Below are 27254 nucleotides of genomic sequence, written 5' to 3' on the forward strand. Positions count from 1 at the left end.
GCTTTTGGGCTGTCAGCTGATTTTGACATTCGCATAATTCAGATTGTATTTGTTTACATTTTTTTCACATGCTTACCCTGCTTTTCGTTTTTCTGATTTTGTAAACAGGATTATTAGTTGAGCCGACGAGCAAGAACGTAAATTGTAAGTAGCACAAGTCGTAGTGTAAACTCTTGGAAGAAATCGTCGTTTTAGGCACGTTTCCTTTCATCTACAATGAAGGAGTGAAGTTGTGTGGTATGGTGCATTTAGATCAGATATTTTCGCAATACCGGTTTCTGTTGTTTCGTTACGCCAATAGCAACCATATGGTTCCATGCCTATCTTTGTAAAAACTTCTTAAACCCTGATTATATTATGATTTGTGTGAAATCATTGTAAATATGAACTTTGGTTTAACTTTGTTTGGTTAAAATTTTGCTCTGCAGAAAGTTCAATTGTATTTTTCAACACCTATTCCTTTAAATTTCACTTCTTTCCTATGATGGTTTTTTAATAGCTGTACATTCCTTTGTATGACTGTCGTCATATGACAATGTTTGCCCAGCTTTTACGATCATTACAAGCCAATTATGAGCCCTATTAAAACACGAAACCTTTCCAAGTAAAACTGTCCTTATGCCGGCAACATAAATGATTCAGTAACCTATTTTAATTACAGCGTACAAGTGCAATTACATCACCAGCCGGTTCCCGGACCCAACTTCACGCCACTGCCACCCGCAAGCCCCGATCCAAACCAACAACCGGCAAATTTATACCGAATCCGCAAGCGTGTTGTCCCTCTTTGCTTCCTTCTGCAAACCGTCGTTCGTTGCCAAAAACTCGTCGTAAAACTAGTGCCAACCCGCGAAGCAAGCGGTCGTCACAAAAAAAATGTCCCAAATATTTTAACCGTGTGTCCCGGAAAAAAAGAGCTACACCACAAGAACGAATGCAGACGATCGTAACTGAACCGACGTCAAGAGACCAAAAGTCCGCGAAAAGCGACGCAAAAAGATGAACGAGTCGCAGACGAAAATATCACCGGTCGTTTGTTGATGATAACTTTTTTTCCAAACGCTTTCCCCCTTCGACGATTCCGTGCTGCATTTTTCCTACGCCACGGGAGTGGCCAGCACCGGGCAAGCTGTGTTTGCAGCGCGCAATTTTCTACGCGCATCGGGAAACGCGTTTTCCCTCGGCCAGTGTGCTATTCTTGCGCATTTTCGCGGCAGACGAATTTGGCTGATTTTTTTTTTCATTTCAGTTTGTTTGATCCTGCCGTGTATTCGTGTGTATTACGAAAATCGTAATCGCATGAAATTGTTCGTGTGAAATACCAGATGGCATTTTCAGTGGCCAGTCGTGCACCGTCTTCCGGCGAAGGAAAATCGTGAGAGTTTCCGTGTGAGTTTTCCAAAGTGTGGCTTTTAACCGCCCGGCTAAAATAGAAGAACGAATTTGTGTAAAGGAAAGCAAAGTGACCTTTGAAGCTAGAAGAAAAATTAACGGTCATCAAAACTGAAGTTCATTGAATCGTTGGAAGACCCACATCAAAGAAGGCCTACAGTGCGCTCGGTCGGCCGCGATATCAATTCCTGACGCTGCCATTTCCTCCGCGATGGTGGTAGTAATTCTTCGTACATAATCAACCACGATTCAATTAATCGACCGCGAATATACTGCAGCGGGTGGTGGTGGCGGTGGCGGTCGATAGCAGCACAACAACACAACACGCGAGTGGCGTGCCGCCATTTCCCCGTTAATCGACGGTCGCCGTGGCGCGGAGTCCCGATCTTCATCGTCGTCAGTTCGCTGTCAGCGGCCATACCGTACGCAGGCATGCACTGGTCCGTCAATCGGCGCAGTCTGAAAAGGTGATTACGATTAGCGCAGTGTTTCGCTTCCATTGTGGTTTTTTATCCCCTGCTAGGCTTTACTTCGCTCGCGTGTGTGTGCTGTGGTTTGCGTGGGTTTTGTGCGAGTGCATCTTCAAGAAGCGGCTGCTGCGATTGTTCAGTTAGCGAACAAAATTACGCCATGTTGACACTCTGGCGTCCCCAAGACGACGACTTTGAGGGTTAGCGAAAAAATATCCGCGATAGTGTATCAATCCCCGGTGGAACCAATTGATCCATTTTATGCGTGTTCATCGTCAGCGTGACTCATCTGAATGTTCTCCTCGCAGTTGTAGGCAAGGGCGCAAGTAAGGGAAAAGGTTTACTGTGCATCGCAAAGAGTAAACCATAAAAAAATAAAACCCCTCCCCCGTGCAAAAAAGGGGGAGAACGTGGGTGAAGGGCCCATTCCTTTGTTTACACAACGAAACGCTGCGGATAAACGGATCGCGTATCGCTTGACGTTTCCCATTCGCGCTTCTGTCACACGATCGTGCAAGATCGAGTAATATCAAAAATAAACCTCCCTTTATTGTTCTGCCGCCAATTTGTGGGTGATAAGTTTCTGCTGGACGAAACGAGTGTTGTTTTGCGTGGTTGATTGTGCTTTCTCAGGCAAAGCGTTCCTCTTCCCTAAACACTAAATCCCCATCCTCATCGGCCCATCGTAAGCACACGGGAACACGATCCTTGCCGGAACAAAGGAAAGTTGAACCCGTTTAAGGCGGAGCAAGGGCGTGAACGTCTGCTGAACGGATTGTGTTCCTCCACCGAAGAACCGACCAACTAACCTACCAACCCTCCACCATGGTTCTGTTCGATCTCGATCGCATCATTACCGACTTCTTCAAGGCCACCGTCCTGCCCGGGATCGTGGTCGGGCTCTGGTTGACCGATTTGTAAGTAGTAGCACCCAAACCGAAATCCCCTACCATCGAAAGTAGATTTATGTATCCTCACCTTACCACGACCGATTTCGGGTGGTCCGTCGTGCACCTTCCACCTACATCTCTCTTTTTGTGTCTTTCGAACTCGTGTCCCGAAAACATCTCAATGTTATGTAAGTACTGTGGTTCTGTTAACAAGGAGAATTGTTCATTTTTTCCTTGGCTTGAGTTTTTGTTCGTCATATTTCATTTAAACCAAGATAACAAATTAACAAGAACAGTAAATAAAAGGTGATAATAGAACTCTGAACAGCATACTGCAGCCTCGAGGCCGTTTCTCCCTCTTGTTGCTGGATGCATAAAAAATTGCATGCTAAGTGGACCCTCCTCTCTTTTTCCTGACATAACTAGACAGAATGACCGAAAAATAATGAGGGAAATAGACAAAACATGCAATAGATAAAAAACTTTATTTTCATATTCAAATAATTTCATTCGTTAAAAAAGCAAAAATAAATTATCAACAGAAACCATTAGGAGAAAGATTTGAATTGAAAAAAGTTCGAAATTAAATTAAAGATTAATTCGGTTGGTTTGAAATGAACAAAACAATTGAAAGAAAGTTCTTAGTTTTTTAATTGTTTCTCTGCTTCCATATTTTGCTGGTCATTTACTGCAAGGCGGCTTGTTTTTCTTTCAAATGCTTTCACTCCTTTACTAACTCAAGAATATGCATCTAAAGAAATGCTTCATTGATTGAGGATGGGAAAGTTACCGAAATATGTTCTTCTGTTATCTATTTCTAACCATATCATCTTTCAGTGAGATTAAAGATAACAAAGCCGTTAGATTGTGTGCTGATGGACTAGATATGATAAATATACTAAAAACTTTTCGGTTTTCTACGCGACCACTAAATATACCCCAAGATTTAGCTGGCTCGCCGGCGTATGAGACAAATCAACATCGTCGTTGTTGCGTAATTCGCAAAATGAACTTTGTATTTCCTGGTTATCATCAGTCCGGCGTCCCTCCTACCAGCCGGGGACCATTGGTTTTGTAAACATGACGATCATTACGAGTATTCGCATTCTGGTAGCCACTGAGGGTTTATTAGTAACAAGTACACGCTTTGCTTTCCCTTGCTGATATGAAGCATAGGAAATGTTGTGTGTCGATTGATAAGTTTGTGGACGGTTCCAAACAGGATGTTTTTAAAATTTATTTTAATTGTACACGACACATAAAGTTGACTGCGCACTGTTATCTGTAAAGTTGTTGCACATTCGTCATTGTTTTACATTTGATTAGTTGTTGGTAATTAATTGACTTTTGTTGCAGTTCGGCTTATCTGCATGATGCATATTTGTTGCTGTTATAAGCTAAACAAAATTCCATGGTCATTATATTTGCCCACAACATAATCATCATTATTTTTAGCTTTTTCGATTTCGTTTTATAATTTTTTAAACGTGTTACTAAATAACCTGTATGCTTCATGCTTGCAAACGTTTCATGAAATTGTGGTGTAATAGCCACATTTGCTTTCCTATCGTGTTTATCTCTGGAATGCGCCAAGGACGACCATTTCTTGATTCCACTGAATTATACGCGAGTAAAACATTAATTCCCAAGCGCATCGTAACAGTCCTCCCCGGGGGCACATCTTCCTTCGATTGCACGGAAGATTATCGCGTACAAGAGGGGCCTCCCGGTCGGTTTCTCATTACGAGACGCATCTGCCTCCCCCTTCTCCCCCATTCAGCCCATAACTTTCGCTCAGGGTCAAGTGCAGTCGTGTTTGCAACTTCGTTGCATCAACAAACTTGCCCGAGTGTACCGAGCTCACAGACACACCTCAGCGCAGCCGTAAGCCGTGGCCATACTAACCCTATTACTCTAAACCGCTACGCAAGAGTGCAAGTGCAAGGGATGCACCGACGACGGCGACGACGACGGCGTTTGTTCCGCCCTTGCACGCCAATTGAACGGAGTTTTCGCACCGAAAGGGATCGCACCATTTGATATGTCGCGCGCCTCGGAGTGTCTCAGAAGGATATCGCTTCACAAGTGACGTTTGCTTACAAAGTTTTTCCACTAACACCTGTTTGCTGTCATGGCAACGAAGCACGGGTTACTGATACAAAAACCATTTCTTTAATTTTCTCATTTCAGAATCGGCCTGTTGACGTGCAAGATCTTGGTCCTGGTGATACTGATCGTGTTTGTCATTCTCCCGATTATCTTCAAGTATTCCTTTTCACTGCAGAAGGGCATTCTGTTTCTCACGTTCAGTAAGTATACCCAACGAGAAGTCGGCCTTAGAGTTTTGCTACATCATATTCTGATGCCTTTAATTTGTGTTTTACTTTTAGTAACATACCCACCCAACTTGGACCTCAAGCGACCGGAAAAGAGTGGTCTGTACGCTACGCGCAACTTCTACATCAACTACCGCGATCAGGAGGAAGACATCGACGTGGACATTGCCGTATGGCACGTGCTACCGAACGATCTGGTGCGGCGCTACGCCCGCGAGCTTCAAGTCGACGAGGTGAGGACGAACGCGACTCCAGAACCGTTTGCAAGGCTTTCAAGCGATAAATTACGGCATCCGCATTGCTCGGCGCTTTCTCACGCTGAAGGTGCAACGTCATGACCTTACGGTTCGAACCTGGGAGGTGGGGTTTATTTTTAACCATCTCTCATGACCGATCATTCGATCAGTCATCTCGACTCCGTCGCTTGATGACGTACCGAGCACGACCACTGTGTGCTGTGATGCGTGGTGGTGGTAATGGTCACACGACGGTACTATTTTTAGCATTGCACCGTCCCGAAACCGTCGAGGGACGGACCTGTGCTTCCACAGCGTACAATTATTATGACCAATTCAATCCCATTATGCAATTAAGGACGGTGGAAGGGTGGCACAAGAAAGTTGCCAGGAACTGTTTGTAACGAAACCACTTTCAAGGGACGTGTGCGTGTGTGCGTGTATCACCCACGGGTAATGTTCCTTTCCAATTGGGGAAAAATTGCGTGCAGAATGTGATTATGGGTTGGAAATGTGTTTTCACCCCCACGAGTCCTCATGATAGCTGACTATCCGTTTTGCGATATGCTAGGGGGAGACTGCTTTTTCCTGTAGAAAATGTTTATTTTCCATCAATTGTCGGATCGATAGTGGTTATTCTCATGCCATATGCAGTTGTAAACAAAAAAAGACTAATTTTCATATATTTTATGCACTTTGATCCCCATTCATTCGTGTTGGACGTACATATGTTTTATTCACACGAGGTATATCTAAAGTAAAGTTTAAGTTTGTATCCTCGCTGGGCCGACAGAATGTCCTGTTTCCATTAGACGTTTGATTAACGACGACGTTTTTAGTTAAAACAAGGGTACATTTAATTGAACATAACCCAACTGCTAAATTCTCGGATAACAGAGTCTGCTGTACTACAAAAAAAGATAAAAAACGGGTCTTAAAATCTTTCCTGTTTGTTTGAAATGGGAAAAAATATTCTTTTGAAGCCAATGAATCATACTAAATATGTGGAATCAGTTGTAATTCGCGGCATATATTTGCTTTCCAAACAAAGCTTGGGATCGGGAAAAAAAAGGTTTGAATACCAAAAGATTGAATGAGTAAGTAAAATAGTTACTCATCGCTATAGCAGCTTGAACTCATTCGTTTTTACTAACTACACTCATCGCTAGTTTCATCATCCTGTAGTGTAAGTTATTTTTGTACGATGCAATCTGTTTGTTGTGTGAATATTTTCCTCGAATAACCACAGCTTTGATTCAATAGAACTCGTGATTAACATACTGTTACGTTCCGCTCTTTTAGGCAACAATCTCCAACAGTACAATACCATCGATCGAGGGTAGTGTCGGCGGAAACCGTGGAGGCAGCATCTTACCACCCGAAGGACATGCCGACGATCGATACCGGCAGATCGACCGGATACTGCACGCCGACGGTTTCTCTCCCTCGGACGAAACGCACCAGCGTCAACTTTTCGAAGAGTGCCTCCGTGCGACCACGAACGATGTGGTCCTGTACCTGCACGGCAACACGGCGTCCCGTGGGGCACCGCATCGGGTCGAACTGTATCGGATGCTACGGTCCCTCAACTATCACGTGATCTCGATGGATTACCGCGGGTACGGTGACTCGGCCAACCTTTCCCCGACCGAGCGGGGCGTAGTGTACGATGCACTCGCGGTCTACCAGTACATCACGAGCATTACACGCAATCCCGTCTACCTGTGGGGCCATTCGCTTGGCACCGGTGTCTCCACGCATCTGCTGTCGTTGCTGACCGAGATGAGTCTCCCGGGGCCGCGGGCTCTCGTGCTCGAGAGTCCATTTAATAACATTAAAGAGGAGATCATTGCCCATCCGTTCTCGAAGGTAAGTGTTCCACGGTGGCGTACATAGATGGGACACTTACAACGAAACTTTCTCTTCACTATCTTCCAGCTGTATCGCCATCTGCCATGGTTTGATTATCTGATCTCGAAACCGATGTACGCCAACAAGCTGCGCTTCGAATCCGACCAGCACATTGCCGAGTTCCGGCAGCCGGTGATGATCCTGCACGCCGAGGACGATCTCGTCGTACCGTTCGAGTTAGGCTACAAGGTAGGAATATTTACAACTGCTGCCCGTTTTTTAAATTTATTTATTTAATTGAAAAACTCTCCTCCTGATTGTGTTACAGCTCTATCGGAAGGCACTCGACACCCGCGGCAAATCGTGGGGCCCGATCGAGTTCCATCGGTTCGAGAAGACGAGCCACTACGGGCACAAATACATATGCCGTGCGCCCAACCTGCCTGAGAAGGTGCTGCGCTTTTTCCACGCGTATCGCTACGAGCAGTACTGAAAGAAAAATGCGGAGCCAAGAATATGTAGTCGATAGAATAAAACTAGAGAAGAGCGCCATAACAGGGAGCCCGTCCCTGGTTCATCAAGACAATAGATGATGCCTGTGTTGACGTTGGATCAGGGCAGCGTCACGCGGAAGAACAGGAATTTAGCCACTAAAAGCACGACCACTGCAAGAGGTGATAGGATTAGGAGCGAAATATAGTTGCCCCGATGGACGGATCACCCTGTTCCACATCCGACACTGGAAACTGGGAGGCCTTCAAAGGGCATTGTAGAGTTTTACCAAATATGTAAAGCATCTTTATGACTTTTTTTAGTAGGATTAGCAGATAAACTTCTGGGGGATACTAAGCTAGTGTCGTAGACCCTGCAGGCTGTCCCCTCTCCCTCTTCGCCGTTTGTTCACTCGCAGGAAATAAGATACCGTTTTTTGGTACTGTAGCGAACACTTTTCACATGAGCTGTGCGGAAAATAATGTTATCAATAAAACTAAACTTATTGAACCAAAAACGGGCGAAACGGGATTAAGTGTTCTTTCACCGATTTAAGTTGTAAAAGAGAAATTCGGTTTTTATTAATATCATAACTGCATATAATATGTATGTTTGATAATTACAACGAAATCTTTTATTTGGCTTTTAATACAACATCATCCTTAAAATTTTTCTCGCCATTGTGGACTTTTATTAAACCGATTGCTTTTGTTGAACAAAGTTTTTCCAGAAAAGATCATAGTAATAATAATAATAATAATAATGGTACTTTTAACGATAGTATTAACACAAAAACTCAACAGTGTGTGACGTTCGTTCCGGACGTCTGTATCCCGGGGAAATTATGATAAACACAAATTAAATTACCTGCTCTCTATGACCGAACATTACCCTTCCTCCACCTCCCTTAAAGATCCACCTTCCCGAAGATAGCCTGTTTTTCAAGAGGTGACCACAATGGGTGAAACCTTTATCGTTTACGATTGAATGAATTGGTTCGGTTCGGCCAGTGGAACTACACATGAGGAAAACATGGCATTGATAATAAATATGTCTGCGTCGGTCTTCTAAGTGAATAGTTTTGTATTAGCTTCTTACAATTGCACCGTTTTCATTCGAATCTAATGAAATTTTGACTAAAAAAAATACCAAATCTCCTGCTTCGCATTCTACTCACCGGGCAGCTTTTCTACTGATTTTCGCAAATCCCTGCTTCATGTGTTGTGGTAACGATGGCTGATGATCGTTTCCCTTTTCCTTATCCGCTAATGACTATCTGCTGCTTGGCATCGTCGTAGGCACACAGGATCATTTACTTCCCCAACTGGTCGACACTACAACAAATATCTACTAACAGTTGCCTGAAAAATTGTGTGCCTTTTTAATTTTGTTTGTTAAAGCTATCCTTGCTCGTTCGCTTTCAGAACGAGATTGAAAGATAAAACCGTTTCTATGTTACACAACAAATACGCGAGATTGATAAGCATAAAAAGATAGAGAAAGAGAGACAAAAGGAGAGAGAGGGAGTGAGTGTCACAGTAGAATGACTTTCGCTAAGAGATTATGCAAACAAGATAACAAATAAGAAAGTCTAACCAATTAAGAAAGCGATCTTGCGAGTCGAAGAATTATTCGTTTTGTTTGAAAGTTTGTTCGTAGAGTAATGTTTCGAGATTGGTTTTTTCTTCTAATGGATCCTTTTTCCCCTTCATTTTTTATGAATCTAGTAATGAGAGTTAAAAAAAAGCAGAAGCTGAAATCGTAAGTGGAAGCGTTCGTTAGTTTTGTTTTTTTTTTGTTGCGCTTAAATTAGCCTTTTTTGTTGTTTAAAGGATGTTATCTCATTATCAGTTTCTGTTCCTTCATCATTCACACAAACAATCTCCAGACTCCAATTGGTTTCGTTCCTAATAGTTCCAGAGACACGCTGAGAGTGAGTTTGTGGTCCTTCTGTTGTGTCCTAAATGCTCCTTTGGCAGCTGATGTGTATCGCAGCCTTTCGCTGATCGTCGAGGTTTCGTTTTCTTCTTTGATTTCTGTTTTTTGTTTTTTGTATCGTATGTGTCCACGCTCCCATTTATGTCCATGGCCACCGTAATCTGAAAGAAAGGCATGGTAAATATTAAAACACTGCAGAATTCAGTTGATCCAAGAGTCAGTTTTAGTAGCACGCGTTGAGGAGAAGGAGCTTATGCACGCAGTTTGTCAAGTTCTTCAATCGGAGTTATTAATGCATATTATAACATGATGAAAGGTAATCTTCTACGAGTTCAAAAACGAAATAAAAACTACACAGCAGACATCGAAAGCAACGAAATGATTTTTTCCAAAAAATGATATCACAAGCGAATAAAAAGCAAAGCAAACGAAATCAACAAAAGAAGCTTCAAAGTTGAAATAACTAAAACTGTGCAAAATACGATGCAAAAATAACAAGCAAACAACAGAAGATAAGCATAAGCATAAGCAAAATAACAGCAGGTGAAAAGAAGTATAAATGGATGAAATCAAGAGGAAAAGGTTTTTAATAACATGAAAGTTGGTAATGATGTAGTAATAAAATTAAAATGAACATTTTTTTGTACAAAACCGAAGGATGGAAATATTTGGACAAGAGATGTGAAAGAATGCTACTTTTTAAATGAAGTAACGTTAAAAATGACAACAACATCAAGGCTTAAATTTTAACATCGGCCAATCGGTTAGCGGGACAAAAACAGACAAACACACAGTTGGCAAACGACAAGATTGACCCGAACCGGGTAACAAACATGTACACAACATTGAGCTGCAAAAGGGGATTATAGGCAAGCGTAAAACACACACTCTTTCTTCTCTTCCATCACTTACGAAACGGATCGAAGGTTGTTCGGGTTGTCGTGTGTTTTGGTTTTTGTTTTATTCTCAGGACACAGCAAGCCATTTTTTCCAATTTTTTTTACAATTTTTAGAAGTAAATTTGCGCTTCAGGAAACCTATTGCATGGATTTCTCGGTTCACTTTCGCGCGAACGAAAATGGTCGGCAGTTTCTACCGTTAGGCGGAGCTAATATCGGAAAGGTTGCATCTACAGTAGCGCGCACGCCAAAGAAGGAAGAATCGTTTTGCCGCTAGAAAGCCAAAGATGCGCAAACGGTAAAGGATGGTCGACATGGTCTATGGCCTTACGGTGTCGGCGGTGGTGTAGTAGCAGTAGTAGGTACAACTAGTCTCTAAGTACAGGCATGGAGGACCTTCGGTAGAGTGGCGAGGTAGGGGGAAGAAGAATAAAAACTAGGGTCAAAGAAATGTCCATCAAACCGGGCGGGGCAGAAGGAGTGTGGGGCCAAAATAAAAACACTTTTCAAGATCACCACCACCCGATAGCAAGTAAAAAGGAAGTAGTTTTGCGGAAGGAGATGGCTCGCTATGTCGCTTCCGGAAAGAAAAGGTAAAGTACTTACAGTTGCATCGACAGAATTTTTGGATTTGGACAGGCTTGCGGTGCACGTACGTGGCACGGCTTGTGGCACTGGATGGCGCAGTCCCGGCACTCGTAGCCCTGCTTGCCCGGGCGCCGCGGTATGCTACGGTTGCAGACGAAGCAAAGGAGTCCCCTGAAATGTTACAGAAGTTCGGTTAGATCAACAGATGTCAAACGATGTTAGATGTTTTCATATCCGTTAACCCTCCATTTACCCCGGGATGTGTTTCGCAACGAACGTATGGTCATTGTAAACATGCAGCTTGGTGCCCTTGCGCTTCCAGTTCTTCTGCTTGGTGGCCACCTCCAGCGGGACCAGATAGTGGCGTACGATATTGTTCTCGGTCGTCTCGAGCAGCAGCGTCGATTCCTCGTGCACGTACGTTCGTCCGCTTCCCGTCGAAAGGCCGGAGATGGCGGACGACTCCGAGATGGACGATTTGCGCGATAGGTTGCGGAAAATGTTCGATCCTACGAAAAACACCAAGAACAGCGGTCAGATCAAGTACCGTACAGCACTTTAAACATTATTTTTTTGGATAACGCAAACGCACTTTGATCGAGCGATGATTCTCGACTGAGCGTGGACGATGCGCTGCGCACGTTACCTCCCGGACCGGTCGGGCTGTACTGGGGAACGTCCAGCGATTTCGACTTCTTCGACGGGGTCAGTTTGTTTCGTAGGGTGCCGAAGATGTTTCGCGGTTTCTTCACCGGCTGGGCGTTTACGCTCACCGGCGCACTGTTGCTCAGGCTGGCCGTCATCGATTGGGAAGCGGAAGAGAGGGCCGGTGAGGCAGGCGTGGATTCCGATTTCAGACCACCCATCATTCCGCCGGCCGAAGGCTTTAGGAAGGAATTATTCTGTCGGGGGCAAGCAATAGGAAAAGAGAGTTGTTATTTAGTCTTTCTGGTAATTTGTTGGATTTTCATATTCTTGAGGCACTGGTACTTTTTGCGACTCAAAAAACTTTATCCTTAACTAATTGCTTCATGTTATACAACCTTTAAATGTTTACTTTCAACGCATACATGATTGAAATAATAGCGCTGTCTTTTCGTTTCTAAGGCAACTAAGGCAACTTAGATTGACGAGTAAGGCAACTTAGATTGAACGAAATTACGATTCCAATTTTTTCTCGCTTCACAAATTTAGTTATTTAATATTAACGTAAACATGAGAACAATTACCTTAATTTAAAATAAAAATAGATGATTATGCCAAAACAAAACAAACATTAATTGAGTGTTTTAGATATAGTAATCCCTGCTTTTTATCGAAATTTCTAGCAATATTAAACCATCAATTAACGGTGGAGAACTATTCCCACATCGGTGTAAATTCCCTAGGAACTTATTCTATAATTCCATCCTTCCCGTCGGCTCACCATTCGATTCGCTTCGGCTGCCTGGAACCGCTGGTTTCGTTCCGCCATCGTCTGCGCCTTGTTGGACAGCTTCGAGGGGGAAGTGGGAGAACCGAGGGTGCCGTTGGTCAGCGAAAGACTGGCGTTGGCCCCGCCCGGCGTACTCGTGACGGCATCTGCAAAGAAGGGACAATCCAAAACACACATTAGCTAGCGATAGTTATCTTTCAAAAAGGCCGTCCGAATTATGTCGATTCGGATAGGAAAGGGGTTTCCACAAGGACACACGTTCAAAAACAGGAGAAATTATATTAAAGAGTATAAAGAAAAATCACAAGCTGCGAGTGTTGGTGGAACTGAGGGCAAAGGGATCGTTTTCAGGGCGGGGATGTGTATTCCACAAAGTTGAGATGACGTTTGACCACACTTTTTTGGGGGGCATTTGAAGATCCATTAACAACAATTTTTCCTCAACACAATTGAGCGATTTTTATTTTAAAGCCGCTCCTGGAAAGTGTTCATTTTCCTAACGGAATAAGCGCATGCACGTGTATTTTTTATCTCTTCTACCATTCAGTGTGTGTTTGTAGTTCTATGAAATAGATGATTTTATGCAAATACGAAAATCGCATGCAAAACAAACCCCGTCGAACAGTTACGGTACGCTCGACGAATGATGGCGATGATGAGGGAGTTAATTCAAACACTACATTAGCAACAGCACAAAACGCATCCCGGATTAGTGGTTTGAGGTTGTTAATGGGTTTTGAGAGCATCAGGCAACGCAGAAAATATCTTTACTCACATCTCTCTCGCCCTTTCTGTTTCTCTTTCATTCTCTTTCAGTGCAATAGTTTACTATCTTTGGCTTTGGTTTTCGTACAGTTTCCTCCTCAAATGGTATTGATTAGGACGGATGGAGGATAACGTTAAGTCTGTTCTTTTGCTCCTAGCTTAAACATGTTCCGAGCGCTGCTCGTGTACGTAAGTGCCGCAGAGTGTCAAGATTAAAGAAGAGGTTGTTTCCTGGCGCTAAGCTGAGGCGTGAGGTACAGGCAGCGGTGCGTGTGCGAGCTAAGGATGTGGCTTGAGTTTCCACTGCAGCCACCGAAGGACGATCTCCGAGCAACTGGTGAAACTACGGTTCTTGTTTGGACATGTGATTCTTTTTAACATTCAAAAGAAGAGTAGAAAGTTTCACGTCTTTCGATCACCCTACGAATGATCAATTTGGAAACGATTGAAGAAGGGTGGAAGAATAAAAATGCATCACTTTCTGATTTACGATTCCAATTTATTTTTCCAAAATTGCTGCAGAATCAGTAACACTAAACAATGGACATTTTATAGACATGATAACAAACAACGAAGTGTTGTATAAACTAACTGAAAACCGGATCTTTTTTTTTAATTTTGTGCTTGCAATCATGACTAGTTAATAAGGGAGCATTTTAAACTGAGTAAAGAAAAGATTGAGATATTGATATTTTAAGAGCGCGTGTTTGATAAGTTTTCGTACACAAGTTTTGGTTTTAGCTATTGTAAGTTTAGTCTTTGGTTTTAGATTCGAAATTTGGTTTTAGTATTCTGAAACAATAGATAGAGAAAAGAAAATAGATAATAGGCAGATAAGGGGGTATTATGTGAGAAAATATACTTTAGTTATGTTGTTTTTCTTTCTTTGTTGATCTTGATTCCTTTCCGGTGATGTTAGGCAAATTCTATCCATCCAGAATCGATGGTGTTGATGGAACAATGACGTTTTTTTGTTCTTGTTGTATGTTTTTGGATCAATTGTTTGTTAAAAAGGTTGTGCGAATAGATTAAATTATGCATTTTGCCAGGGGGGTATGGTGTCCACAATATTACAGGGAATGGAAATGGCACATGGGCTCGGGTGAACATGGTTACCAAATAACAGGAAATTGAAACAAATGCATTTTCGAACGCCTCGTGCACCTACGACTTTTTTCTTGTTGCTTTATTACACTACTTTAAAATTTTGATAGTTTATACCACTTGCATGGATTACAAACTTTGTGCCAAAATAGAGAAAAAAATACCATAAGGGGGAAAAATCAATGTATCCTTCCGTGTTTTCCGTGTTGGACAGGAAAAAACAAACACGAAAGGCAGCTAGTGATAAAAAAAAATGTAACACCAAACCAAACGAACAGAACAGAAAAAAAAACGAATCAATTGGCGGTGAACAAAACGAAATCCAAGAAACAAAACTAAACCACAAAACTAAATCAAAAGAACAAACTAAACTGGTCCCGTAGGACTAAGACGAGGTGCAAGTAATACAATACAAAATTGTTTAAAACAACTGTACTCGGTGTGTGAAACGGTTTGTGGTGTGTTGATGGAACGTGGAGAGGAGGGTTTTCATTGCCGATAAATATTACATGGTGAAATATAAATTTACGAAACGGGTTTAGATGCACTTTTTTTTGAGAGAATGATTCCTTGACCATGAAAGTGTGTTTTCTTGAACAGAGAATTAAAAGACTTACCTCGAGCAAAATTGGACATTCCGTTCGTTTGGAAGGGCTGCTGGGGGAACTGCCGTCGAGCGGCAGGAACCGGCGGCGAATCGATGAAAACAAACTAAGTTGGTGGTGGTAAAAGTAAATGAAAATAAAATAAATGGTTATTGAAATTCGTTACAAAAGATAAAACAGGTTACTTGGATCGCGCCTTGAACGACCTACCTCAACCGTTAGTGAACCGGTAATGGTTTCCGTTTCGTATGGACGGGGTTGCAGCTCGAGGATCTGCGTCGTAGCCGGACCGTTGGACAGCTCGTCGATGCCTACCAGGCCCAAACCGAGGAACTTCTGGCCACCAGCTGGCGTGGTGCGACGAAAGAAAGGTTGAAAACAATGTTTAATTACATCTAGTAGGCTAATAGTTGAATATGAACAGTTAGTATTTTACATGCAAGAGCAAAATAATTAATACATTAGGTAAATAGCTTCTTAATTTATGTATTAACATTGAAAGCAACTTTGATATCTTATCAAGACAGGTTTGATTTCTGAAAGCAGAGGTTCAAACACGGTAAGTATTGTATCAAACTACAAACTTCTGATGAGAACTACAGAACTATCTTTTGGATGAGTAAATCATTTTGCACTTTAAACTCCAAATTAAATCCAGCGGAATCTATGAATCGTTTACCTCTACTTGAAGCTATTTCATTCTAAAGAAATGTAATTAAAGATCGGTTCTGGGATCTGACAGGCTCACACTCACATGCATTACGGGGTTTAGCTAGGTTAGTAGTTTCAGAGCATGCAGCAGGATCGGCACTAGCGACAGCAACAACAGCATCGGAGGGTGCTGCTGCACTATCAGTATCGTCCTTTGCGTCTGTGGCATCCGCTTCGGGACACTCGGCAGCGTTGGCAGACGCACCAACGCGGTCAGTATCCGTCACCTCGTCCGGCACACCCGGCGGGTTATTAGTACTGTCGACGGCAGGAGGTGTCAAAGGCATGCTCGCAGTTTCATCGGAAGCCGCGGTGTTAGTCGTCGCGGGTAGACCGTGTGGGAGATGACCGTTGCCGGCATCGTCACAGGCCTGCCCGGGATCATCTTTGATGTCCGCGGGCGGTGGCTGTTCATTACCTACTGCTACGGTATCGTACACCTCGAACAGGAGTTCGGTGGAGTGGTTCGACAGATCACTACGGGGGAGAAGTAACGGGAAAGGGATGTTCCGAACGACATGAAACGATAGAGCAGAGACAAAGAGTTGTAGACTGTAGGAGGACGCCTCTAAGATCGAGATCTTCTACCGCCAAGTTCTAAGGGCTACCGTTTCGAACTCTACGATCAGCTCATCGTCGGCTACTTACAACAAGAAAGACTCGTCCCAGTAAGGGTTTTGCCCCGGCTTGGATGCGGACTGGTGTTTTTGGGCTGGCTCGTCCATCTCGATGACGCAGAAGGGTTGCGTGCACTACAAACGGATGGAAAGACGAGCATTATTTTAACTTTCCAACTGTTGTGCCTTTTTTCAGAGGTTACCTTTAGAAGTCCTTCGGCCTTCAGCACTTTGACTAGCAATTTCCTTGGCGACGCAGATAAACCTCCACCGTACGGATCGTCCTGGTACGCACGATATCCATCGTTGTAGCCCTAAGGTAGGAGAAAACCAATCAAAAGGCACTCTTTATTGAGCCGGAAACGATGTTGTAGGGAACTGCGAGGTAACGTACACCGTATCCATAGTCGGACGTAACCTCCTCGGACTCCTCGCCCATCAGTCGGGGGCAGGTGGAGTAGATCGAAAAGTCAACCGGGTAGACCACATCCCGGATCGAACCGATCAGCAGTTCCGTGATGAGATCGATCTGCTTCTTCTCGTCCTGAGCGTTCGCGGTTTTCAGCGGGCCGATGCTGTTCAAGTGAATCTTTATCTATAAACGTAACGGAAACGGTGTTAATGGTATGCGACAAAACTAGTGTTGGGTCATATGAATCTTTCGACGAGATTCATTCACATGAATCTTTTACGGAAGATTCATTCAGAATCATTCATGAATCTTCAGGGATTCATGAATCTCTCAGGATTCATGAATCTCTCGGGATTCATGAATCTCTCGGGATTCATGAATCTCTCGGGATTCATGAATCTTTCGGGATTCATGAATCTCTCAGGATTCATGAATCTCTCAGGATTCATGAATCTCTCGGGATTCATGAATCTCTCGGGATTCATGAATCTCTCGGGATTCATGAATCTTCATGAATCTTCATTGAGAGATTCATGAATCTTCATTGATTAATGAATCCTTAGGGATAGGAATCTTCAGGGAACAGCAAAGCGCGATAGAGGTAGGGGAGTTTTGGGAAATGTATATTACATTTGAGCACAAACTCGGCCCAAAAAGTTTGTTGAATTTTGACATATTTGTTTAGTTTAAAAAAATTGATACGAGTCAACTAGCGATGGACATTAGCAGTTCTTGCACGTGTATGCCAAATCAGTCATTCAAAAAAACCGATATTATCTTATAAATATAGAAAACTAGCCGATTAACCCGATTTCATCCGGGTAGAAATCAATTCCAGTTTTCAGTTTTACTATCTTAAATTTTGCTATGTGCTGAAAATTTTAGTATTACCTTTAGTCGATGAAACTATGTAAATATACATTTTGTATTCATTACTTAATTGTGCTTCCAGCTTAGTGCAAGCATTTAAAATTAATCTATTAAAGCAAGTATGAGAAAAACTGTGCCTAAACCACAGTTGGACCAAAACAACAATCAATCGACAATTATTTAAGAGCACTTCTATCTTCCCCCCGCGATATTTATGGTGTTACATAGCGTCTTTTTTTTTAATCCGTCGCATCTGTCGTAAGGTGGCATCATATTTTTTTTAGATATTTTCTATCGTTTAGGTCAGGGGCCTCCAAACTACGACCCTCTCCTCCTTGGGTAAATGTGGCCTAACGCTACGGTTATTCCACCCAATGCGGCCCACGTTAAAAAAAGTTTGGAGAACCCTGGATTAGGTGATAGAAAATTATAGGCAGGAAGGAGGCATAAGAATGTTGGACATTTCGCACTTGAAAAATTGGCTCTCTTATAATTATGTTTGGTTGATTTGATTTGACCGATTTTGTATGATTGAGAATATTTATTACGTAGGAGAGATGAGATTGAGCACTCAAACTGTGACCATTCGATTAAGTGACCCCAAATTGTACAAAAATGATACCTATATTGCATTGTAACCATTGTTGAGCTAGAATTCAGGATGGTAGCCCCCCTTACCCCTTCCGCCAAATGGATGAAATATTATCACATGACGGCTACATGTTCAAATAGTATGTGGTCCAATTTTTGTAAAAACCCATTGAATAAATGACGAATAATTATTATTTTTCATCATTATAAGCGATAGGTGTTCGAAAGGGGGGCAGGGAAGGAGGGTATTCGAAAGAATAAAAAATTAGCAACATTCCAGTAAAGTTTGGTACAGATACACTTAGTAGATTTTGCGTAGCATACATATGATAAGAATGCACTTTTTTTTCGTTTAGAGCATTGCTATTTTTTTTACTGAAGAGGAGAAAGGTAAAGGGAGTCTGAGGTAAGATTGAACATTAAGAATGAAGCCATTCGATTTAGAGACCACAAATACTGCGAAATTGATACCCATCTTGCATTTTTACTATTTTTGGGGTAGGGGGTAATAAAGGGTGTCCCAGAAAGTATAAGCACGATTTCTAAATTACGTTTCTGGAAAACGGATGACGCCAAACAGTTGATTCTTCGGGTGTTTGATTGTTTACATTCAAACCTACTAGATAGTGCATCCAAACTATTTTGTTAAACCGTTTCTGTTAAAATGCGAGGCATTTCCGTCAAAAAGCGCAAAAGCGTTCTGCACAAATGGTGTTCGACTCCTTACATTTCGCTAAGGAAATTGGCAAAATCGGTAGGTGTGAGTATCAGAGCCGTACGAACCGCCATCCAAAAGTTTCGGGAGGAGTCCAGCTTCAAGGATACGCTTAAAAGTGGTCAAAAACCTGGTCCTATCGACCAACAGTTGAACCGGGAAAGAGCAAAAGCAATCAAGCAAAAATAGGAAAGTTCCATTCGCGATGTGGCTCAACAAATGGGTACGTTAAAAAGTAACGTCCAATGAGACAAGGCAAGATTGAATTTAAAATCGTACAAAATCCAAAAGAAATCGAAACGGACTGCAAATTAGGCTGCATGCATTAAACATCGGGCCCGGAAACTGTACGACAAGCTGCTGTGTGGTCAACCCTCATGCATCAGTTCGACGAAGAGTCGACCAAGACCAGACCAATTGAGATATTTTGGGCGCTAACGAAGGCACACTTGAGAAAACATGTTAAAGCAACGGAAAACATCAACAGTTTTCAAAAAAAGTGTAAAACCGTTCAAAAGTGTCGAAAACCGTTCACGATAAGTATGTGCTGAGCCATATCGGAGGCGACAGATAAAAAAAGCGGTCATTAGAATACGATTAAATTTTTAAAATTTTTATCTTTCGCAAATAGTCCAGAACAGAACCCAAACACAATTTATGAAACAAAAGTTCAGTTTCTGGAACAGGTTTTATTTTTTACCTAATTTTGAAATCGTGCTTATACTTTCTGGGACACCCTTTATGACAGCCCCCCTTTCTCCTTCCCCTAGATGGATGAAATTTTAACCAATGATATCCACCAATGAATTGTGAAAATTCGTTCAATAATTGTTGATCTATAATTGTTTTTCATTAATTTTAGAGGGTAGGTGTTCGGGAGGGGTAGGGAGGTATGGGGATATCAACAAACGAAGCTCAGATCATTCAATCCTGGAAAATTAGCTACCTTCCTGCCAAATTTGGTGTAAATCGGCCCGGTAGATTTTGCGTGATGCGAGTGCATACATATATAGATACAGACAACGGTGACTTTTATATATTAGAAGATGTATTTCAATTCGTTGTTGAATATATATTCTCCACGAAACATCGGAGTTTTTGTTTTACTACTCATTTCTACTCTTCTCAAATGTAGTTCAGTTATAAAACTCCGTTTTAATTGATATTCTTACCAACGTTTTTTTCCGGTGCCGAAAAGAAAACAAACTGCCCGGTTGACAGAAATTTAAATTTTGGCTGTTATCATGTAGTTCCAGCAAGAGTCCCAGCAATCTGCCATGGAAAAACTTGCTGTAACTACATGACAGCTGCAAAAAATTTGAATTTTTGTCAATCGGGTGCACTTCATTAAAATAGGAGATGATGGGAAAATATATACCTCCTACGGTGGGGCAAAACATCGTCGTTGTCTGTTTTAGTTTGTTTTCTCAGTGAATTTCTACATCTAGATGCGCTAAACTAACCAAGGGTGAATGAAATACGTAACTAAACAAATATGTCAAAATTCAATAAACTTTTTGGGCCGAATTTGTGCTCAAATTTAATATACATTTCCCAAAACTCCCCTACCTCTATCGCGCTTTGCTGTTCCCTAAAGATTCCTATCCCTAAGGATTCATTAATCAATGAAGATTCATTAGTCAATGAAGATTCATTAATACCGAATCCCGAGAGATTCACGAATCCCGAGAGATTCATGAATCCCGAGAGATTCATGAATCCCGAGAGATTCATGAATCCCGAGAGATTCATGAATCCCGAGAGATTCATGAATCCTGAGAGATTCATGAATCTTCATGAATCCTGAGAGATTCATGAATCTTCATGAATCCCGAAAGATTCAGGAATCTTTCGTTCAGCGATTCAGATTCATTAATTTTGTTGAAAGATTCATTCAGATTCATGAATCTGAATCTGAAATACACAACTCTAGACAAAACCTTTTCGCGAAAGAATACCTACATCCGGATATCCTTCGAGCTTCATCTCTCCCTTCAGGGCGAAGTAGTTGACGATCACGCTGACGCGCGACTTCAGCCGGGAGATGGTCGCCTTGTAGTGGGACACCTCCGTCTTCTGGTTGTTCGACTTGAACGCCTTGATCTGCAGGACGGGCGTGGTGTCGACGTCGAACAGCAGCTCCACCTCGTTCGGCTGCTCGGTGGCCTCGCACAGGATGCTGGACAGGTTCGGCGGGAGGCTTTCGGGCAGCACCCGCACAATCTCGACGATCATCTCGTGCTGCTCGACGTGCGTCAGCAGTGCCGTGTTGACCGACGACACCCAGTCCTGCAGCAACTTGTTCACCACCACCAGGTCGGAGTACAGCCAGCGGAACAGATGGACGGCCCACTGGGTAATTTGCTGTCGTAATGGGAGAGCAGAATAGCATTAGGACGATGCTGATGGGAATACGAAGCTCTAAGGATGCTTACCGGGTCAGTTCCATTGATGTTCGACGGGGGGATCACCGGACGCTTCTTCTGCGTCAGCTCCGGTCCGGGACTCATGCGGGAAATGCGCTTACGGGCGATCGTGGCACCACCGCCAGTTCCGCCACCGAAACCACCGCCCATCCGTGCACCACCACCACCACCGCCTCCATTGCGGACTTGAGAGAGGATCGCGTCCTGCGAAAACAGTGGGATGGTTAATTGTAGCTTAAAATAAATGCCACATTCTCATGGGAGTTATAAATGTTTAGCGCAGAATAAATTTATGTTTGTTTTTCCTACAAAAAATTAGGAGAAGTTAAAGGAGTATCGTAGAGATCTTTAAAAACATGAATCTGCCATAAAGAGAACTTCATTCTGAGTGAACATATAACTGAGGGCCCTTAGTAAAGTTTATAAATTGTTGTTTATAAATTAACAAAGTAAGTTTTTAGAGCTACCAAAGGCCTGTATGCGTAGAAATGAAAAACAAGACATTGAAAATTTCCCCAGGAATCGCCTTGAAGTTCGCCTCCTTCCGCGAAAGGTTCCGGAAAATGTCTGCAGACGACCTTGGGGACGAAAATAGAACGCTTCGGCTTTACCTTCTTGGAGGTGAGCACCTCCTTCGGCTCGGACACGCGCGTTCCACCGGCCACGGCAGCCGCCGACGCCCCGGACGACACGGCGCCGGAAGTAGCCCCGGAGATGCCGACGCCGACGCCGCCGGCGACGCTACCAGCGTCGGCCGCGACGCCCGAGCTGCCGGTGACGCCCTTGCGCAGGACGTACTTGTCGTAGATCAGCTTCGTCACAAACACCAGCGAGATCACTACCACGATCAGCGCGAACAGTAGCATTACGAACGTATCCATCGTTAGGTCACCGGCTCCTTCAAATACACAGATATAATCGTCAATTTGATCAGCCAAGTCTTCGGCCATAGCAGTTCGATCCTGCGCGGCGACACGACATAACACCCGGGGGCGCGGTCCGGGTTTTCGTTTTTTGGTGGTTTCTTTTTATGTTGGACTTTCGGTCGGTGGTGGTGGTGGTGGTGGAGATGGTGGTGGAAGTGGTGATGTTGGTGGTTGGATGGTATAGGGAGTCAAGGTTGGTTGGATGCTGGCGTGACAGTGGACGAGAGTGGGGTTGAGTTTTATGTTTATTATTATTATTATATTAATCACATTTAATCACTGCACCAACGAAAAACACGCACGAAAACGACACGAAGAACGGCTTTGGGTTCGGTGTTCGAGATGTAAGCACCAACGGATGCAACAGTGTCCTTTTTCGAACTTTTTAGTCACACAATCATACAATTTGATTGCATAATATTCATATAGTATTTAACATTTTAGCATTCCCCACTAACGACTCGTAAATCAGATTCGATTTGAAAGATGAGAGGGGAGTACGGACCGCAACGATTTATCTGTTCCAACGTCATAAGAATATGCTACTTTTGAACACATTATTTTCGTTTCGAACGAATGTGTTATTTTTGCCTAATGTTTAAGGGAATCAGCCCGATTGTGATTGTTTTCCAAGCTAGTGACTGACTTCCAATGAAATTGAAAGGTCTGATAAAACTTTTGAATTTTTAATCTCGTTGAATAAAATAATCAGTAACACAGCAGTAAAAAAGAAAAATAAACGTTAAATTTAAATATTTTACCTGCTCAAAAGTTAATTGAGCCCCGCATTACCCTTTTCTAAGAATGTGTTCCTTCTACCGGTCTAAGGTACAGTAGACCCCCGATTCCGAAGTAAAGGTTGGCACAGTAATCGTGGATAATTCGCAAAATGCTCAAAAGATCAACAAAACGAAATCCGCGGATAATAGAGTCTGTAAATTTGTATATCTCATATCCATATTTTAAGTACAAGATTTGTGTTGAGAAAGAATGGCTGTATTTTATCTTATGATAATCTTATGATTTTTTTTTTTGAAAGGTGGAATTCATTTTCAAACCAACCTTTTGTTGGATTTAAAAATGTGCGTACAACAATTTTGCACTTGAATGTGTACAGTCGGGAGTCTACTGTATTTTGAGTAACGCTTCAAAATTATTCTCTTCAGATCAGTATTGTGATCGATAATTGAATCAGCTTCGAGGGAAGGCAAAATATTCGATGATCTCATCGTTATGCAGTATGCTTGTTCGGTGTATATTAAATTAAACACTCTTCCGCTGCCGACCGGACGTCACCCGGTGTGTGAAGTGTTTGTTCGGCCGATCGACGGGAAATTGGACCGGGATCGAGCATGTAGCATTTTTCCAATCGACCGATCATCGTCCCGTTTTACATCATCGCCACACAAATCTGCGTGCTCATCATTGTTGATGGCTTTTGGCGCTCGGACGCTCCGTTAAAATTTTCGCCAAACACATTTGTCAATAGTTCAAGTGGAGCCACTACATCGGAACGTGTGCGTCATGCGTGTGCAGTGAGTCTTATTGCTTTATGTCCTTCAACAAGTGCCACCCACCACGATGGAGGAAGAGTTATTTTTATGGTATCGAACCCACCCCTCCCTCCCCCCACGTTCCGGGCGCGCATGACGAATTGCAATGCCACAATGAGTCGGATTTATCGTAAATCATCCCCAGGTGCCCCACGCGAGTCATCAGGTGCAACACTTTGTGCGGGTCACGGTTGGATAAATGGCCACCCAGCATCGTCTGGAGTTGGATTACGATAACGATTGATAACGGTGTTACGGTGCGACCACCCTGGCCGCAGTGAAAGGCGACGAAGGCCACTTCACTTACCACCTGAATCATTGGTAAATTAGTCGAAACATTTGTCGCACATTTATGATACGGTCCTTTCCCTTATCTAGCGGTTTTAGGGTTCGCTGGAATTCGACGGCATGACCCGGAACGTTCGTGGAAGAATTCAAGCCGGAACTTGTGATATATTTCAGCTAAAACTGTACTTAAAAGCTGAATCATTAAAGATCTAACTGGACAAAAATAAACACTCAATATGAATACATGAAGGAGTTCTCACCAAAACTAATATGAAAACATGTAGAATCCCTCAAAAATCAAATGTTAGTACATTGTCCTATGTTGCTATCAAATCATTCTACAATCAGTTTACAGTCTGGAATGATTGGGGTATCACATCTAATGATCCCAATCAGCCGCAATCGTATCCTCAATTTGCGTTCCGATATCTTTACGGGATCATCAGGTTCATCACCCCTTGGCAGTTGCAAAAAATCAATGACGAACCAGAATGGGCCAATTAAATAAATCACCAGCTTTTGCTAACCTTTGCCATCAGCCTTTTGCTCGTGGCGTTCTCGATGTAATTCCAAACCCAACGTACCACTATGTAAAGGCTAGGCGAGGCCCCGAGGCGGGGAGACACAATTTGTCAACGCCATGAAGAAGGGGTCGGAATGGCAGCGGACACAGATTGGAGAGTGGTTGTTTTGTGGGCTTCAACTTTTGTTTTTATTCTCTTGTACTTTTTCTAACCGTTGCCGTAAAAGAGAATCGGAACGTTGGGCAGAAGGAGAACTTTGTACCGGTTGAACTGCGAAAAATCTTCTGCAGCATGACATCAGCACCGCGGCGGGGACACATAACACAGGCGCACCATGGTCTCCGGACGTGGTGGAAGTTTTTGATAACACGTCGCCTGGGGAAGGCAGCATGCTTACGCCAGTAACGCGTCGAGGTGGCCAGGGGAAACCGGAGAAAGGTAAGGAGAAGACTGTGGCCATAAAGTTACCATTCTTTCGCATTTTTGGAACGGTGGTCGGCAAGCAAATCTGGTGGAAGGTCTTAATCGATCGATGACTGCTGGGTGACAAAGCCCGCTATTGGCCCGGAATGCCGATGATGATGGCATCGAGATGACGCGATACCAGAACCGGACCTGGTCCACGCGCGGATTTTTCAACGCTATTTTATCGATGGTGAAACTAAGTTGAAGAAGTCAGCATTTGGTAGCTCTTGAACCGAGCGAAACCGGTCAGCCTTTTCGGGCTTCAACTGCATTTTATGGTGCCAGCAGTCAAACATGCCAAGCTGGGTGCCGTAACCTTGGCGGGATTATTGCACGCGCTGCCTTTTACCCATTTGTGGACCATTCTTTCTCTCTTGGTTCGAGAGATGGTGGACCCAGCCCTGACATGCCGTTCCATCGCCCCAAAATGGGAACGCTGGCCGGTCGTGACATCTATGCAACAGCCCTTGTTTTGCGTGCCGGTGCCTTGTGTGGTCGAAACCCCAAAGCTTGTAACCTCGAGCTGACAACAGTCTTGACAAAACGATTCCTCAGTCAATGCGAAGTAAGCCGACGATTAATCCTTCCATTCCGTGATTAGTATGCATTATCGAGACGAAGGTAAAAGCACATATTTTCTCATATCCTCACAAACCATCGTCTAGACAAGAAATACAACTCTAAATACATTGTACACCTCTTTGGAGTAGCGAAAAGTACCCGTTCACAAAGAAAAACATGTTTGTTATAGCGTTCTCTAGTGTTTTCGGAAAGTGTCAAACTAAAAGCAAGCTAGTTGGCAATGCAAATTGAAGGAACTATGGCCTACTAGAACAGAAATAGTTCTACGCAAAAAAAAGGTACGGAAAAGAGGATGAATGAAAGTGAGAACCATTGAATAAGACATTCTTGTGATTGATCTTGATCAGAGTGGATGGCGACAAGATGGAAAACGAAGAAACAAAATAAATAATGATGAAAAATAATAGTTTATTTTGGAAATTGAAATATGTAGAAATGATTCGTGTAGATCACAACAATTAGGAGAAAAACTTTAGAACTCAAAGGAAAAAAGGCGTCCATAAATGCTATTATGTCGTGTATATTATATCATAAAATTCTTGTAGAGAGTGATAAATAATAAAAATGTGTTGTGATGGATTTTAATTTTGTTGACTTATTTATTCATATGCGAAATTCCTTAAACTGGTGCAGAATTGTCAAATCAAACAATCTTTAGCGGACGCTACAAAATCAACCCATGCTGAAAAAAGTCTTGCTGTTCTCTCGCCAGCTGGAACTCGCCAATCTTACAATCATTCCACAGTACATGACGTCATATCGCCCGGGTTCATATTTGTAGATGCAACTAGATGATACGACCGATGAGCATGTAAAGTTTTTTTCAATCAACGATATGAAATGCGACTGTTTGGCTTGCGAAGGACGCTGCGGTGTTTGCGAAGAAACGAAGCATACCTCGGGTCGGTTTGTAATTCCGCAGAGCCGTTTCTATTATGTTTGTGAAATATTTGAAATTCATAAAAATAAATCCATGCTGGCAGTGCGTCACCGTTGGAAGGGTAGAGGCAGTCGGAGACCGGGAAAAAATGTTTACCAATTTGCGTCACCGTTGCCAGCTATTTGGCCAACATCCCTCCCCCTCGTTCCGCTTCGTGCCGGGGCTTTTAAACAAAATCAAATGTCAATTAGTGAATTGTTTACGCCGCTACCAACACCACAACCCGCTCCCCGCTCGAACTCATCGCCCATCAATGTTGCTGGCTGCGACATCGATCGGAAGGTGCAGCTTCTCAGGAGCCGACTGATGAGACCATGGCGGACGAGGCGTTCCAGCCTAGGCCCGGGGGAGAACGGCGGGGACCTCCGGTGTGATGATGCAAAATGTAAACACACGGGAACGGGTGTCCGCGATATGATGACCCTGTTGTACACCAGTGCGCAGAGCAGGCGGAGAAAGAGCGAGAGAGCAGGAGATGGACCTTCAAGATTGGCTATTAATAACGATTCCACCCGGTCGGGCACCGTCGTCAGCAGCCGGCGGGATTTACGGTTAAAGGTCCCGCCGGCTGGGGCGTGGAGCCGGACACGTTGGATGTTGGCGATGACATCAGATTGCCAATCCAGACGGCAG

The 27254-nt window shown here is 43.2% G+C and overlaps 2 protein-coding genes across 6 annotated transcripts; one reads left to right on the top strand and one right to left on the bottom strand.

The window, feature by feature from the left end:
• Positions 1 to 64: 64 nt before the first annotated feature.
• On the top strand, positions 65 to 7676 carry LOC131261313 (lysophosphatidylserine lipase ABHD12). 3 transcript variants are annotated; one of them, XM_058263316.1, is made up of 7 exons: positions 65 to 137; positions 1250 to 2779; positions 4943 to 5061; positions 5143 to 5321; positions 6627 to 7193; positions 7263 to 7424; positions 7504 to 7676. In XM_058263316.1, the coding sequence occupies exons 2-7, from the start codon at positions 2688 to 2690 to the stop codon at positions 7666 to 7668; spliced, it is 1284 nt and encodes a 427-aa protein (XP_058119299.1). In that variant the 5' UTR covers positions 65 to 137; positions 1250 to 2687; the 3' UTR covers positions 7669 to 7676. The 3 variants fall into 3 exon arrangements, with proteins under 3 accessions (XP_058119299.1, XP_058119298.1, XP_058119300.1); XM_058263315.1 differs by having other exon boundaries at positions 119 to 144; positions 662 to 2779; XM_058263317.1 differs by having other exon boundaries at positions 120 to 144; positions 662 to 1859.
• A 1715-nt stretch (positions 7677 to 9391) lies between these two features.
• On the bottom strand, positions 9392 to 22293 carry LOC131271515 (uncharacterized). Of its 3 annotated transcripts, none has more exons than XM_058272965.1 (14): positions 21955 to 22293; positions 21353 to 21547; positions 20880 to 21281; positions 16724 to 16924; positions 16533 to 16643; positions 16361 to 16464; positions 16131 to 16189; positions 15212 to 15348; positions 15014 to 15107; positions 12519 to 12673; positions 11685 to 11994; positions 11346 to 11601; positions 11111 to 11263; positions 9392 to 9766 (listed from the first exon to the last, which is right to left on the bottom strand). In XM_058272965.1, exons 1-14 carry the CDS (start codon positions 22291 to 22293, stop codon positions 9745 to 9747), a joined length of 2538 nt encoding a protein of 845 aa, XP_058128948.1. In that variant the 3' UTR covers positions 9392 to 9744. The 3 variants fall into 3 exon arrangements, 2 of the variants coding, with proteins under 2 accessions (XP_058128948.1, XP_058128949.1); XM_058272966.1 differs by lacking the exon at positions 9392 to 9766 and adding an exon at positions 10873 to 10900; XR_009180121.1 differs by lacking the exons at positions 9392 to 9766; positions 11111 to 11263; positions 11346 to 11601; positions 11685 to 11994; positions 16131 to 16189 and having other exon boundaries at positions 12629 to 12673.
• Between the last annotated feature and the right edge of the window lie 4961 nt (positions 22294 to 27254).

The sequence above is a fragment of the Anopheles coustani genome, chromosome 3 (genome assembly GCF_943734705.1).
Source record: "Anopheles coustani chromosome 3, idAnoCousDA_361_x.2, whole genome shotgun sequence".
NCBI classification, from domain to species: Eukaryota; Metazoa; Arthropoda; class Insecta; order Diptera; family Culicidae; genus Anopheles; species Anopheles coustani.